Below are 17018 nucleotides of genomic sequence, written 5' to 3' on the forward strand. Positions count from 1 at the left end.
ATATATATATATATATATATATATATATATATATATATATATATATATATATATATATATATATATATATATATATATATATATATATATATATATATATATATATATATATATATATATATATATATATATATATATATATATATATATATATGTATGTATGTATGTGTATGTCTTAATTATAATATGGAAGTATTAACAACGATTAAAATTAAACTATCTGAATACAGATTCGATCTTGATAGAAGAACCTCTGACCCATGAGAACGTTCTCTGGTTCATCTGACGGAAACTCTAATTGAAAGTATTCATGATGTTAAGAAAGAATTTTGTGTAGATGGCGGAATTCACGTGTTGTCAACGTTCAAAATCATATGCAATAATACCAAAGTCATCGACGCTACAATGAACGACCAACGAGCGGCGACGATTATTAATTATCTCGACGATCAAAGATATTTTTCAGAATAAAGTTTATTAAAGGAGTAGATGACACTTGGATTATCAGTGACGAACGTGACCCTATCCTTCATAATGAAAAAATCGGCGTATTGAGTAAAAATTCCAAACCAGGAATGTTGACTGGTATTGATAAACCGTATTATGAAAGAGCGTATCCTGTGACCGCGGTTTTTTATGCAATATCTCAGATAAATGATAAACACAGCGTTTATGATCTAAGACTGATGAAATTTTCGAAAATAAGATGTGTAGCCGAACGAGTAACGGAACATTTTACAAACGCAATACGTAGAAATAAACTAACAGATCAGGGACGTGAAAAATAAACAATTGGGATGAATCAGTCAAGGATACAGTATCTATAATAAACAATGTTGCTGAATTAGGAAAGAAATTAAAATTCCCAATAACCGTACGAAAAATAACCGAAGAGATTTTGTACGAATCAAAAGTAAACATCGAAGGGAGATTCGACAGAAATTGCTGACCATAATGCGCATGCGTGGACTACTGTAGTAACAATATTTCCACGAAATCGAATTGTTAAATTTTATCAAGGAGATATATTTGATTTTATTAATGAAATAAGGAAGAACGATCTTTATCCGTGTGGCTGTTTCAAAGTTCAGATAACGGAAATTATGATCAGTTTGTATGACCTAATGGAGATATTTATCGCACTGAATCTCTCCGTGAAGAAATGAAAAATCTTGCGCTGAAACATACTCATGACGATACTGAACAATTAGTGAGTAATTGTTTTACCGTTCCGTAAATTGCTGATCATTTTCCTCAGAAGGAAAATTGGTGGAAACCAACACGTTTGGATTTTCTTGAAGAAATACAACGCAGTTGTGTCGAATACGGAGAGGGTGGATTATGGAATACCAAATACGATTATAAGGATGTTATTTCGGTTGATATGGTTGCATGTTATCTCGGGTGTTTTCTTGGAATGGAAGAATGTTCGAAATATTTTGAGCGATTTGGACATCCAACACACGAGTTACCTGAGTATCGATAAACGGACCATTACCAGATTTTGATTTGACTGGATTCGATTGTATTGAGTCATTTAAGTTTACCGAAGATGTACATCCGATTTGTTATGTCTGGTTTGGCAAACATTTTTCAGCAAAAATGTGGGCACCAACAGTATTATTATCGTACATGCTCGATGTAAAAATATTAATATCATTGATTGTAAGTGAACTAAATTATATCATATAGTTTCGCTAAAAAAAAAACCGTTTGGTTACCAGAACAAAAGAAATATTCTGAAGATGATAATCCAGATATAACTGATTTTGAGAATAAAATCGCAAAAGATCTTGTCAGAAAAATAACCGGTAAATTCACCCAAGAAGAATCATGTGATTATAAACGACATTGTACAAGATTGATTATAGATATAGCTGAACAAGATTTTATAATTGCTGATACAACGAATAGAAATACGTTTATAAGTCGAAGCAATGTTAATTATTTAGACGGAACTAAATTAGGTACAATTGTGAATTATACTGATGATGAGTCACAACAGTTTACTCATTTAAGAGCTTCATGGCTCGCGTTCATTTCGCTAAATCTATTATCGATGATAAAAATAGTCTCTCAGTTTGGTGTCAGAGTTGCTACGGATTCATTTTGTATCTATAAAAAATACAGGATTTCTAAAACAACTAAATATTGGCACTTATGCATCATGGGGTGAATGGAGAATAAAACAAGAAAATATACTTAATTATTCTGAATCCGCCGACGTTGAAATTAAGGATATTTATTACCAAAAAATCAAATATTAAAATTGTCATCTGCGCTATCGGCTTATTATCCTATAGCTCGACATAGAACAGTTTATCTCAATGGGCCTGGGTGTTCTGGTAAAACAACTCGTGTGATTAAATTATTCTTGAACAGTTGTTCGGAAATGGTTGTATTAACACCTACACACAGACTCGCAAGAGAAATGAGAGAGGGAAATATTAAATCATGCACTTATCACAAACTTTTTTCGATCCAAGGGAGATAAATAGACTGATGAACGAATGGGCGAGAAATATTTTCCAAGTATTATTGTTTGGGATGAGCTATGTACCGTTTCATTAGAAACGTTAAAACTATTTCTTGATTCGTTTTGACAAAAAAGACTTCTGTAATAATGTGTGGCGATCATGGTCAACCACCGCCTTATGTTGGATTGTCTCCACATAAATGGCTGAGGAATTTTGTAGATTATTATGAAGAAATAACTGATGATCATAGAGCGTTTGATCCAGAATTAAGAGAGTTTAAGAAACTAATCAGACTACAACCAAATAAAATTCAGTGTGAAATAATGCGTAAAATAATTTCAGAATCTCCTATTAACAATTTTTGGAATTTATTGAGACCATCTGATTTGATAGTGGCAAGTAGAAAGATAGTTCCTGATACACTTCAACAACAATTATTTATGTTACATAGAGAAAAAAAATTCAGATCTACCCGTACCATTGTGTTATCGACTAGGAAATACGCGACGACAAAATATCGACGTTGATATACCAGGATCGTCTGAGAAACAATATCTTGTATTAAATGATATTGTTTTAGTTCCTGTCATGTCAGTGTTGTTGAAAGAGCGTTAACTATGGAGAAAACTCCATGGACGCTAGGATACGCAATGACAATTCATTCATCACAAGGATTAACCATATCTGGTACAAATGTTTGGATCGACGATGATCGTATCGAATGGTCAAACTTAGCTTATCCCCCAGTGTCTCGAGTCAGAAGAATATCTCAGCTGCAAAGGGTTATCATAGGCTTCACATAAAATAATAACCAAATTCAGGAAACTAATGGTGATATAGTAAGAAAAGCATTAGTTATAAACAGTATGACAAAAAATAATAAGCAAAAATATAATAAGCGCGACTTTGATTTCGACGCTGAATTCATCAAGACATTGAAACAACGACATATTAATCATTGTGCGAGCTGTAACTTAGTAATGTTGTGGCAGTATTCAAATAATAACCCAAGACAATTTTCCGTAGGTAGAATTAATAATAGTCTTGGTCACACATGCAAAAATGTGATGCTGACCTGTCTTGAGTGTAATTGACGTTGAGGTGATAGTTTACAAAAGTGAATGCGGTGGTAATTGTGTGTCTCCAGGAATAACTTGCAATTGCTCGCGTATAAATCCACGTTGAGGAGCAGTTGATTCTAATTTGTAGATTGCAGGTCTACCCGTAGATCTTACCATGCTAGAAATTGTATGTGTCGTAATACTCCAAACAGGATCAGTCGCTCTTTTTTACCACCTTCAAGTTCACCGGGTTCATATAAATATCTTACAGTAACATTACCTAGTACTGGTTGTTTTGAAAAGTCATGTTGTTGTATTGGTATATATGTTTTGTAATCGCATTAATGGGTTTCATAGAAATAGCACGAGTAATTTCATTATTTAATGCAGCTATCACTCTTGGTAATCTTGCAACCTATTCACGAGATCTCATATCTTTTTGAATTATTTCCTTGGCATATTGATATTCAAATAACCGCTCAGCAAGTGTTCGATTAAATCGTTCAACAATTGCCTTATCACAATGAATTGTGGTATGTCCTCTTCTAATTTTGACGTTATGTTTTTTTTTATCAGAGATGGTAAGAAATTCCTTGCCAGGATCATCCTGTAGTAACTGTAGCCATCGCAAGGGTCCCCGTTGATAAATTCGTTCAAAAGCAGATACAACTTCAGTTGCTCTTTTAGTTGATAATGGCTCTGCTTCCTTATCTCTACTTGCAACATCAACGACAGTCAATGCGTATTTGTATGTATGCGATTGACATCTACCAATTTTAATAGTATCGTGTAGTAAAAATAAAATATCTGCTTGATAAACTTCCTTTAGGTGATGGTAAATAAATAAATTTACCATATTGCCTATCGTGGTAACCAATTTGCAGCAACAGAACGTGTAACATTTGCTGCATCAGCAAGTTTACTAACTGCTGCTCTACCCCTTCTAGATCCTCTTGGGCTATAATAAATAGATTACAGTATTTTATAATAAAATTGGTTGAGTAATTAACGGCTCCTAATACTAATTTACCTTTCATCGCAGATCTTACCAACCAATTAGCTAATGATTCTCTGAAAGATTTTTTTAAAATGGAATTTAACGAGTGAATCAACTTCACATCTGCAATATGTCGTTGTTGCAGATCTGGATTTTTATAAGCTACATCATGAACGTGACATGCTTGATCAATTGCATTTATTGGATTCTCTTCAGGTCTTGGTTAATCTTTCTCGTCATGTCAGATATCAAGTCAAGTTCCAGGACCATAATAATTATATCCTGGAAGAAGTTTTTTCCTGGGTATTTAGCAGATGGAGTTCCTGGTAATTTTCCTAATGAAATAGCGATGTCACCACCTGTCTTCATACGAGACGAAATACATTTATATTTTTTTGTACCACATTTCACACATTTGCCTGTAAGTGCACGCCTTTTTTTTTTTGTTATTATTGTTGCTAATCCACTGGTTGGGGGTGGATGCTCTGCATCGAACACAATATAAATCCATATTATTTATTATATTTGTATAACATTGATTTCTCAGCCATAAGAAAGCAAGAGCTAATAAAACATCATCCAACGCTGCCAAATTCTATCAGAGCAATTATCATAGGCCCATCTTGGTCTGGTAAAATGCAATTATTACTTAATCTGATAATGAGATGGCTCAGATAGGATACGTTGTTATTAGTGGCTCTGTCAGTTGATGATCAGAGATGTTACCATGTACTAAAAAATTTAATGAAAATGCAGAATTGTTGGACGAAGATGGTAATGATATTATTAATGTTATCACCGATATTGATGAACCCCCATATGTAGATGACCTCGATGGATTTATTAATAATCTTGTGGTATATGATGATGTAATGCTGGACAAACAATCAAATCCAGCTAGAATATTTTCTCCAGGCAGATATAAAAATACTAATGTTATATATGTTACTCAGGGATATACACAAACACCTAAAGTGATCAGAGATAACTGCAATATTTTAGTTCTGTTTAATGGAGTCGATACACATACTCTGCAAAATATTCATCAGACTTGGTGTTCACGGGATATAGACATGATTAAGTTCAAAAACTTCTTTTCAAAAGCACAATCTGTTCCGCATGGATTTATAACAATACATTTACATGATCCTAGATCGCGATATTGTTTAGGTCTTGATAAAATATTTGGATAAAAAGACAGCAGCAGAGAGGGTGCAACCACAAATAAGTGTCCGGACAGGGAAACAAAATTTTGAAAAACACGAACGACAAAGATAAAGTAACAAAAAAGTACCCAATTAGAGAAACTCTCGGTTTTAGTTAAAGTGTTGGTTTGATGTTATTGACCTTATATTTTCATTTTTGTAGGAAGCTTTATTGTTCAAAATGGACCTTCCAGCGAGTAGTCTGTTCACCCTCTCTGCTACTCAATCTTTCTGCGTATAATTAGCTAAGCTTGTTGCAAGCCTGGTGATCGAATTCGAATCGGTTGTTGGTGTATCTTGGTAAAATAGCTTATATTGTAGCACGCAAAGGTTCTAAAAGAACCTTACAACCTTGAGAATCAAACAACACCATCTTAAGGCTGTCTTATGGTTGATGTTGTCCCTATTTCCAATGACCTCGAGACAACGACCCTTGTCAACAAAGTTTTTTTTTTTTTTAAATGCTCTAATACCGCACATAACATTTTTCTAATCAACTAACGACCCCACATTTACGAGACCCAAATTTCACACTTGCATAGTTTTTTGTAGCTTCACATTTGTATCATTTATTACTACGCTTTTCGAAACCGTTGATGGATATTTCAATCCATGTACTATAAAATATGACCCAAACACTTAATACACCGAATTTGACCCTCTCAAATGATGAATCACTTATAGGTGATCATATGCCGAAAAGTCATTATGTTAAAAGACGGTCCATTTTACGAAACTAATCCATGCTACCAAAACGTCTTGCAAATACTGTTCATCAAGACGTCTGTTTCTTGTAACTGTAATCGATTAAATTACTCGGTTTGAGAAATATCGTCCCAAACATATAAACGGTGACGTAAATACAAATAGCACATACTCTGGGTTTCGTACAATATTATCATTGTAATATATTTAGTCAGATCTCTTCATATTAATGTCATATATTGCAACTGACTGGCAAATCTTGTTACATCTGTTCATTTAGAAACTATAGTTCTCGTCCAATTTTCATCATACTTTGCTTAAATGAGTTGCATCCAGATCTTAGATTATTTCGATTATGAGCATGAGATTATTCAATAATTATGGCTTCATCTTTTGAATTTTTTGTGGATCTAGTAGAATATGTAAAATTTAAATGATATAAATTTTGATAAATTGTTTTCATATTTTGAGTTCTTACAATACTGCATAAACTTGACTAGTGAAATGGTCAACTATTTAGTTATCTAAATCATATGAGCAATATAAGATAAACTTGGTATTCTTGTGACAATATTTGGTTTGCATATTCTGGTAATTCTGAGTCGTCTGCGCGTTTTAAATAGAACATCGCATGCGACATAATCAGAAGCAAAATTATTAAATAAAACAACAGTATATTTTCCATTTTAACAGGTATAGTGTTACCTTTTTTATATGACACTAGCGCAGGAAACAGTTATGTATACCTAATTATATTTAAATGGATATTAATTGCTGCAATTGATTCTCGGGTAAACTAATGTGTACACTCACTTTATAACACTCTCGCCGGTCACAATCTGACCCCTCGATGACTCCGATCTAATTTTACGATACTATCTACGCATTCAGTCACTCATAACGTACACCACTGTAAAGAAGACACTCCACACCTTTCATCCATTATCATTTAAGCAATCGTACTGATTCTGAAAGGCCAATTTTGCAAAAATGAGAAAATGAATACGGAAATGATAACAACAGGAGCAGTGCCACTGGGGTCAAAGTTGAAGCAATATTTTGAAACCATAGTGGAAGATAGTAGACTAATTGTCCGCCATCCAAAAGGATGCCAGCTTCTAGACTTTGGTGACACACAAACTATGCCAAGGCAAGGAGAAGTCTTAATGGCACTCAACACCCTTGGGACAGACATCGGCAAAATTGATGCCTTACAGAATGGTGGCATAAACAAGCTGGTGCTGTACCCCAAAGAAAGAGCATCCCTTACAGAGACAGACACAATACAAATAAAGGGAATCCAGGTTCAGATTACCGAAACTCCGCCTTTCATCAGGGAGATAGAACCAAGGACGGTGGAAGTACACATTATGGGACTGTCCATGGAAGTAGGAAATAAAGAATTAGTGGAGAAAATAAGGAAAAAATTTTGGGCCAATGTAATCATGCACAAAATGGCAACTGTGTGGGGCTGTGCACCTATTAAATCTGGGAACAGAATGATACACCTGAACAAAGAAGACGCAAAGAAGATACCAGTTTTCTTCTACGTACTGGGATTTGGACTCAAATCCTGGTACAAAGGATGCGAGCATGACAGGAAGTGCCCAATGTGCCATCAAACAGGCCATGGCCCAAGAGACTGCAAAGGAACAACAAGTACAGAAACAAACACCTATGCCAGCAAAGCTGCCACAAGGAAACCATTGCAGCCAGAACAACCACATCAACAACAACAACAAAAGCAGCAACAACAACAACAACAGAAATATACGGATCAAGAAAAAATCTTGAATCTAATTAGGCACATTAGAGAAAGCAAAACACAGACCTTATCAGAACTGGACTTAACCAATATAGAAGAAGGACAAAATACTTTAGAATGGGAAAATAACAGGAGGACTGTGTAGTTGATAGTGTTTGTTGTGACATGTGTGATACATGGCATCATTATGAGTGCACTGGTTTGCTCAGAGATGAACAGGAGCTTCAGGAGGAGGAGGAATGGATATGTCCAGACTAGACTTTCAGGTGACGTCATAAAGGAATAATATTGGCAATGTCATTATTTATTAGTTCCAGTACTACCAATAAGTGCACTAGAATTTTCAATATTTCTCATAATTGCCAATCCCTGTGCTTCCCAGCTATGTCAATGGGAGTAACTTCATGCTATGGAAATATGTATATAGTGTTTGGATCAGTGTTATATTTATGACCTATATGCATTCAGTATATTACAATATGGAGTTAATTCGAACTTGCAACATTATGAATGTAGGAGAAAAATGTATGTACACATTGTTCATGGTCCAATGGATTTATCCTAAAATCCGTTATATAGGTAATATAATGGCTCTCAATTATGATGCATACAAATTTGAAGATACTGAAAAACAGTGTCTTATCCACTTTTCTCCACATAAGAGATAATATCAAATTCTAAAACTTTTATGAACATTTCTGATGAATATCAGTCATATTCCATAGTGTCATGCCATTATATTCAGCAGTGTTAGAGGATATTCAGTACATTTATTAATAGAGTGATGGATTGACAGAATGGTACATGGGCTGCAACAATATCTTCTCCCCCTGTGTAATCTTTAAAAAAACTAAATTAATATATTTTCATCAAAACAGAGATTGAGTTGTGATCATGCACCCAAGACCCTCATGAAATGCCTCAATGACAATTAAACTTTGGCAATCTAGTGTACTAAGGGAATAATTTATAAACAATGAACAATGTAAAGATATTATGCTTAAAATCCTAACATTTTAGACATGCAGTTAGTAGGAAAGCACTTCTAACACTGCCCCAGTCAAGCTGGAATACCAATAGGAAATGCTAAATTTCTCAAAACAGATTAACCACCCTACATTTGGTAGCAAATAATTACAATCTTAGAAACTGTAAAATACATGTTGTAAATGTTCTCATATAATTAGTTAATGATATATTGAAGCCCAACACTGCAGTATCTGTTTCAGAATGCATGGATATTTTTGTTGCATTCTGCAAACAAATGCTGAAAACATTCACATAATTTATAACAGAAATGATTAGGACTAAACTGATGCATGTCACTGTATTTAGAAGAAAGGAAGGGTATTCTCATGATGAATTTTCATATACAATGATACATGTATCAAAGCATGCTTTAAATCTCAAGTCTGAAAGGGTGCTTTAGGCAAGCTGCAGAGATTTTTCAGAAATGGAGAGGTTTACTTTTATTTACATTTTCTATTATTGACAGATATTTGGGGCAACAATCATATATCACTTTCATGAGGATTATATATATATATATATATATATATATATATATATATATATATATATATATATATATATATATATATATGCAAACACTGCCATCTTATTGTTTAATAAATTTAAACAAAAGATGATCTTCACATTTTGATCATTCTTATCATGAAACAATGTGTGATTCTGTCATTTTTTTTCTTCGAAATGTGGCTTGAAATAACAGCGTTTATTCTTAAATGGGTCGTGCGAGAAAGGAGAGAAGTGTCCTCCCTTGTATTTATTACATGTATATTCTGATGCTGTATTATCGCGGGCTCTATATTATCGCGGCAAACGTGATTTCCCGATTAATTTTGGACACATGCTGTCCAGCAGTTGTTTACATATGTAAAGCTGTAGCCAGTAATGATGCAAATATCATACAGCACAATATCCTCTAAAATATCTACATTTTTTATAATTTTAAAATGAAAAACATTAACATCACTTTTTTGTAAAGTGCATTTATTTACCTTAATCATCATATAGAAAACTCCAGTCGAACTTGCTATACCAGCATTGGCTTTGATTATGAATTATATTCAGTGTATTGTCTGATGTTTGATGAGTATAGGTCATATACTGCTTGTGTCATACATGTCCTTACAAGGTTAAGGTTGCAATTTCATTGCATGTTAGCCAATATGGACCAAAATTTACAAAACTTTGCTTATGATCATACTTCTCATAAATATATAAGATTATAATAACAGTTAAACATTATTGAAATCAGTAATATTTCAATAATTATATTAATAATAGTTGTTATATATTCACATTTCAATGTCCACATTGCAATTAAAATATTATATAAAGTTACATCCTAATTGCTTTTAATTTGTATTTTGTTATTCATGGAATTACAGTTGAATTACATATGTGTGTTTGATTTTATTATTTGATCCTTTCATTTTTTTGGGAAATATTATGCCAGTACAAGCGTGGACATTTCTTTTCATAGGTAAGTGGTATTTTATATTTATTGTAATACCAGCGTGCTACCGTACGTAAGTTAGGCAAATACCGCGATAATATAGAGTTGTCCCCCCCCCCCCCCCCAATGGTACGTTAATCTGGGTCAGTCACCATATGCTGTTATATTTACATTTACGAGCTTCGATTGACAAAACATTCTTATAGGAATAGAAAGAGGGAAAGTCATTGAAACGTTATTAATAATAGGTAAGCAGCAATAGCAAAACAGTTTTAATATGTACCGATAAGTACCGCGATAATACAGCGTTCCAGGCTATGACCCGGTCGATTGTAAGCAACGATACGAGCCTCTGTGTTTTGTCTCTGGTAGTCTCAGTTTCTTCATTTTCAATCGAACATGAGCTTATATACATTTATATGATATCATTGCCTTTTTTTAGGGCAATTTGCCAGCTTTTAGCAGGCAATATTTTATTTCAGAGGACGTAGATTTTACGAAGAAAATATATTGTGAATCCCACATTGCTTCCATCATTATTGAAACATGTCATATAGTAAGATAAACTCCTGCTGCAAAAATTAAATTGACGCGGTTTCCAAGCATTTGTCAGTGTTAAGTATCATGTAAGTAGAGGTACAGCATCTTCTTGGCAGTTCTTTGAAACTTGATGCATAAAAGTACCATGGATCAAGCCAATTTGGTCTACAGCTCTGTTGAAGTTTATTGCTGGCAAATATACTGTAATAAGGAGCTACTGCCCCTGAATGTTGGATATAACCATTTTTAATCACATCATGTTTTCTTTGTTCAAAGCACCGCTGACAAAAACGTGCTTTAAGCTCAAGTTTCCTTTCTTCTAGATATTGTTCAGCTGTGTAAAACATAACCAAGAAAGAAGCACTGAAGCTATTTCATTAAGGTTGCAAAAGTTTCCAAATGCATCCCGGTACAGAACTCACAGCCTCCTGCATCCCATAATGTTGTTCTGCTCTTCTTGAAGAATAAGAAAAGAAGTGGTGGTGGAAATGTTGATTGGGTAGAAATGAAGGTGGAGGAGGGATACTTCCTGGTTTATTTTGAGGATCATAGTGGTATGTACATCTACATATAGCATAGAATTTAAGGTAGTAGATAGTAGATTTTTATAGATAAAGAGATAATTTAGTAAAATAGATTGCTTCCATCAATATTGATTCGGAAGAGTTTATTTGTGCATTATTCAACTCACACATGATGTTATGTATCACCCAAAAATTCATAATTTTTAAATATTGTTAAAAGAAGTATAATTTACATGATTTCTTTCTGTTTTAAAATTTGTTAAATTTTTATTAAATCAAGGAGAACAATGACTCTTTTCATGCCATTACTGACCCTTTTTTCTGTTGAGTGAGACTGGGAAAAGTCTCTCTAGTGGATATATATGGGACTGAACTCCAATTGCCATGGCAATAAATAAACTACTTGTGTTGCTAGAGGTGCACAATACCAGTATACTAGTTTACCTCATTATTTGTTAACAGTGGTATGTACCATGGTACTTTTATACTGTACATGTACATCGTTAGTTTCCATCAGTAGGGAAGTTCATGAGTAATCTTATTACAGATTCAATGTTATCAAAAACACATTTTCATTTTTCATGACATTATTATTGCAGAAATTATTTTTTATATAGAAAATAGATGTATTTTCATAAATAATTTTGAATATTGCAAATACATGTATCATTATATTTAAGAATCTGTAATTATATGTTTGATACTTGTCACGTTTGCCAACATGGCAGCTGAATGGAATGCTGTGAAAGATATTGAGACCACATTCAGGTTTTGGAAAAAAAATTAAATACAAGAAAGGAAGACAAAATATCATTGTTTGTACTTATTTGGTAGCATATGTCAATATATTAGTACATGTATTCCTTTGTATGACTGCGAATCCAGTGCACAGATTACAGATAGAGATATGGTTATCATATATTTTTATGTAATTCTCATCAGGGACAAGAAAACAAAAAATACTTTCAAACAGACTACTGTTGGTTGTCAGTGAGTTTTATCCATCGTTTTAGGCCATTTAATGGTGGCTCCATTTAACTCACTTTAGTCACCAGGCCCTATGTTATGCACTGCAAGAATATTTTGAAAACATCTTGTCACCAATTTCATGTCTAACTTAAACTTGGAAGATCTTACAATGTTATCTTCAAAACAGAACAAATTAAGAAGTTTCCTGGTGCAAAGAAAATCTCATCTAGAACAAATCTGGACATGGGAATTAGGATGAATACCAATAAAATCGATCATATTGTACTTCCTGCATATGCAAAAGATTGCTGTCACTGTTGTATTTGTTAGTGAAGGAAAACTATTGACAGCACCCAGTCCTATTCTCTAGTTTTTTTTAAATTTTGTACACAAGGTGATAAACTTGAGCTGTTTGAAATCTGCCTCCTTGCTGATTCTGTGCTAATTTTATTTATACCAGCAGCACCTTCATTCACTGGTTAAATATCTCTCCATAAAAAGAAAATATATAAATTTGTTTCCCATGTACAATTTAAGGACAGATGCTGTCAGGATTTTATCTTAAGGGGAACTTCACACTTTATCTTAGAAAGAAGGGGAGAGTAGAAAAGAAGGAGGGGGAGGAGGAAACAGTCATGGTTCAATATTTACATAACACTTCAATACTCCACTTTTTTAGAGCTCTACTGAAATCAAAATCTTTAAAAGATGTCATCTCTAGTTGTATAGGTATTAATCTGTTCATTATTTCTTTGCATACTCTGTTCCCTATCTGTGTACGAATATTTTTCTGTGCTTCCTTATACTGAAAGGGCATATGCATAGCTAGCTTTGTCAGCTTGAAGATGTTTGGAAACTGATCTTTGTGGCTGTTATTTAGAATTTTACAGAGTTCACAGATATTACCTTTTGGATATATCTTTTCCAAAATAGGATTTTTCATTAACACAAACTTACTTCTTGAATCGGTAGCTTACTGACACTATGCCAGATTTCTTTTCTGTTCCATGATCCTGTATTAAAAATCTTATTCAATCAATGCCATTGTCTGCTTGTGCTGACAGAGGTATTCAAATAAATATCTTTACTTCTTAATTTCATTTTTTCATCCTTATACAGTTTACCTTAACCCTGATAGGGATATATTATTTTGCAGCATATGATTCACAGGGCTAAATTGATTGTTAAAAAAAATCAAAATTGCATTCTACTTTTATATTGTCTGTATTTTAATTAAGTTTAGTATTCTGCCCATCTACATTTAATTTTGAAATACCGCTGAAAGGGATACTGACTGTCATACACTCTATTCTTGTCCATCCAACATGTACATCTGACTTGTATTAACACCATTTTCGATCTCAAAATCACTCACTTGTATCTTCAGTAACAATTTCCCAGATCCAATAATCCAATATACTTTATAACTTTAAACATTTTTGTTATCATCACTATCACCAGCCAGTATTTAGCAAACAAAAACATAAAGAACCATGCTGGGAATCAGACATTTTGGGTTTTCTAGGTGATCCATATTCTGTTCATGCATTTGTAAAACTTTCTTCATGGAGGGTTCAAACTACACAATAATGCTTATTCCAGGGCACAATATGCTAATCAAATTTACTTTAACAACCATTTTTATCATGCTTGAAGACCACAGATATGTAAACTGTTGCCTACTCAAAAAATGTTGCGACAAGAACGGTTAAATAAAAATTGTATACTTTGCTGAGCCAATTTTTATATGCGTGACCTTCAGCTAATTTGTGAGAGTTCTCGCGCATCTCTGTTGTCCAAGTGTGCAAATTCATACATATTTTGCACGATTCATGCAATCACACACCCTGACAGCATCTGTCTCAGTGTCTGTAAGTACTTATATATGAAAGATTTATGAGTGAAGTTTCTCTATTACTTTGCTAGCACATCCTGTCTGTCATGCAGAGAACAAGCTTCACTGATTCCTCATTGGTAATTATTATTTTACATCAACTGGAAGAAGCAGTAACCACAAATAAGATTTGAACATAACATATTGCACCATGTGACACACCGGTAATGCAGCTTTCAAATTGACCAAAGTAAACCAGATCAAATTCAATGTAGAAACTTCGTGTAAAATTGGTTATTAAACGATGAGTAAAGTACTTCATTATATTCAATATACATGTGGGACATATTTGGAATGTGTCCTTTATGCTGAACATGCTGCTGGGTTATGATAATTAGCATGGAATTGGGACAGATTATGAACCTTGTCACTTTGTTTGATTATGCAGATGGTGAGCAAGTATTCTCAATAGTATTTTTCTTTTTTAATTTTACAAGATGAATTCAATATTAAAAGAATAAGAAGGCAAACTACCGGTAATAATAATTATTCGTAACTGCTGAAGACTAAAATAACATATATGGTAAGTATCGTTTAGAATCGATTCTTGTATCGATATGTGTATCATTCCAGCAAAAGTATTGATGCATCGATATATCGATGAATCATTTCACCCCTAGTGGATATATCTGAATAATACCTTGAATGATACCACTACAATATCTTTGTTGTTCCCAAAACATTTACTTGTAAATTTAAGCCATCTTTTGTCTATCTGCCCAGACAGTGGCATAGACAAGCTTAGTTGTCTTCTATCCATAACATCAGATTCAGGATCAGTGTTCATGACAAAGAATTTGCATTGCACTTACAGGAATTATGTGAACATGTTAACTAAAATCATACCATATTATTACCAAATGTTGGAATTTCTCTAGTATTGTATAAATGGTTTAAATACTCAGCAGGAGATTAGTTCAGGCAGTAGCGCATCAGTCACTTTGAGAGGCTCTTTTCTTGTATTGGTTCTTTTTTCATTTATATATATTCTTTTTCAGGAAACTGAGAGCCATGATCTCCCCTTCAAGGTTTTCCAATATAATGTACAAAAACTGGTTGAAGTGCAGTTTATCACTAATTGTTCTGAAAGAAAACCTTGAACTTTACATTGAAGATGGTGTTCAAAAATTACACAGCCACTTAAAACAAAATGTGGCCACAACCCAAATGTGTGGGTTGTGTACATGGCAGGATATTAAATATAACAGAAATAAGAAAGACTGGTGCATCAGCCCCTGCAAAAATTGTGATGCTTGGCTGCAAGAGGTTCTGAAATTTCACAACACCCGTCAGAATTCCAAGATCAACTGGAGTAACTGCGACATCAGCCAGTGGCCTTCTGACCCCTACCAAGTGGCCAAGGTTTTTATGCCCAAGGGTCAGAATAGGATAACCCGTGTCCCCAAAGACCTGGATGCTCCTGCAATACTTTCACTACTATACTACTGCTCTTTTTTGAGCAGTGGTGTGAGTAATACTCAGCTTCTTCAGGACGTAAGTGGTAGAGTCTTCCTATGCTGTTACATATATTAACAAAGTTGGTATTATGACTTTCCTAAAATACTTATAATGTATATTATTAAACATCCATGAGACCAAAACATATACATATCATATGTACACTGTGAGCGGGTTACCTGAAAACAAAATAGTAGCAAATCTTAAGCTAACCAAGTTCATTATTATAATACTTGTTTGCTAAATATAAGTTCAACCTGAATTGGATAATGGCCAATTTTTAATGAAAATATCACCAGGTTTGATCGACAGGAGTTGATGTTTTAGCTCTAGTGGTCAAAGACAAGAAGAGCTAATGTGATGGAGTTTTGACCATTAGCACAAGCTTGTTATCATACCCCTAATTTACTGGGAGGCTTGCACAAAACTTTACATATTCATCCCAATAATATTCACACACCCTCCCATTTGTTAGTATCACATTACCAGTTTTAAAAGGAAAAGTATCAAGGATATAACAGTGCACAAGACTTAGTCCTATCATTCGTCAATTTATAATTTCTAGCCTGACTTTCACTAGGGGCTCCCTTACAAATTATTGGCATTTCAAATCAAATGGAAGCTTTAGATATAAATAAGCAGACAGACTACTCACTGTCCTTTTCTAGATCAGTCAGTTTCAATAAAGCTGTGTCATCTTTGTCCAATATTTGCAATGTCTAGTTTTAATAGTTCTAAAAACAATTTAACAAATAAGATGGAAAAACTCTTGTATACATGTGTTCAAAGAGATGTAACTCCAAAATTTACGAAATTATTGAGATATCAAAGTCAGTGAAATATTGTAACATGTCAATGGTCAAGGTCAAATAAAATGCAATAGATGGACAGCTCATGTCTTTTTCAGTTACTAGATCTCTCCAGTGTATTGTAGTGTCAAG

The 17018-nt window shown here is 33.7% G+C and overlaps 1 protein-coding gene across 1 annotated transcript in view; it reads left to right on the top strand.

Annotated features, from left to right (window-relative positions):
* Positions 1-11566: 11566 nt before the first annotated feature.
* Positions 11567-17018, top strand: part of LOC149795464 (uncharacterized) — a 47955-nt gene continuing 42503 nt past the window's right edge. Inside the window, exons 1-2 of the mRNA XM_089963806.1 lie at positions 11567-11786; positions 15618-16113. Of these exons, the coding sequence (XP_089819932.1) occupies positions 15631-16113 (483 nt within the window). The 5' untranslated portion in view covers positions 11567-11786; positions 15618-15630. The remainder of the gene's footprint in view (positions 11787-15617; positions 16114-17018) is intronic.

Source organism: Sinohyriopsis cumingii, chromosome 7, assembly GCF_028554795.1.
Source record: "Sinohyriopsis cumingii isolate HCF-2022 chromosome 7, ASM2855479v2, whole genome shotgun sequence".
Taxonomy (NCBI): Eukaryota; Metazoa; Mollusca; class Bivalvia; order Unionida; family Unionidae; genus Sinohyriopsis; species Sinohyriopsis cumingii.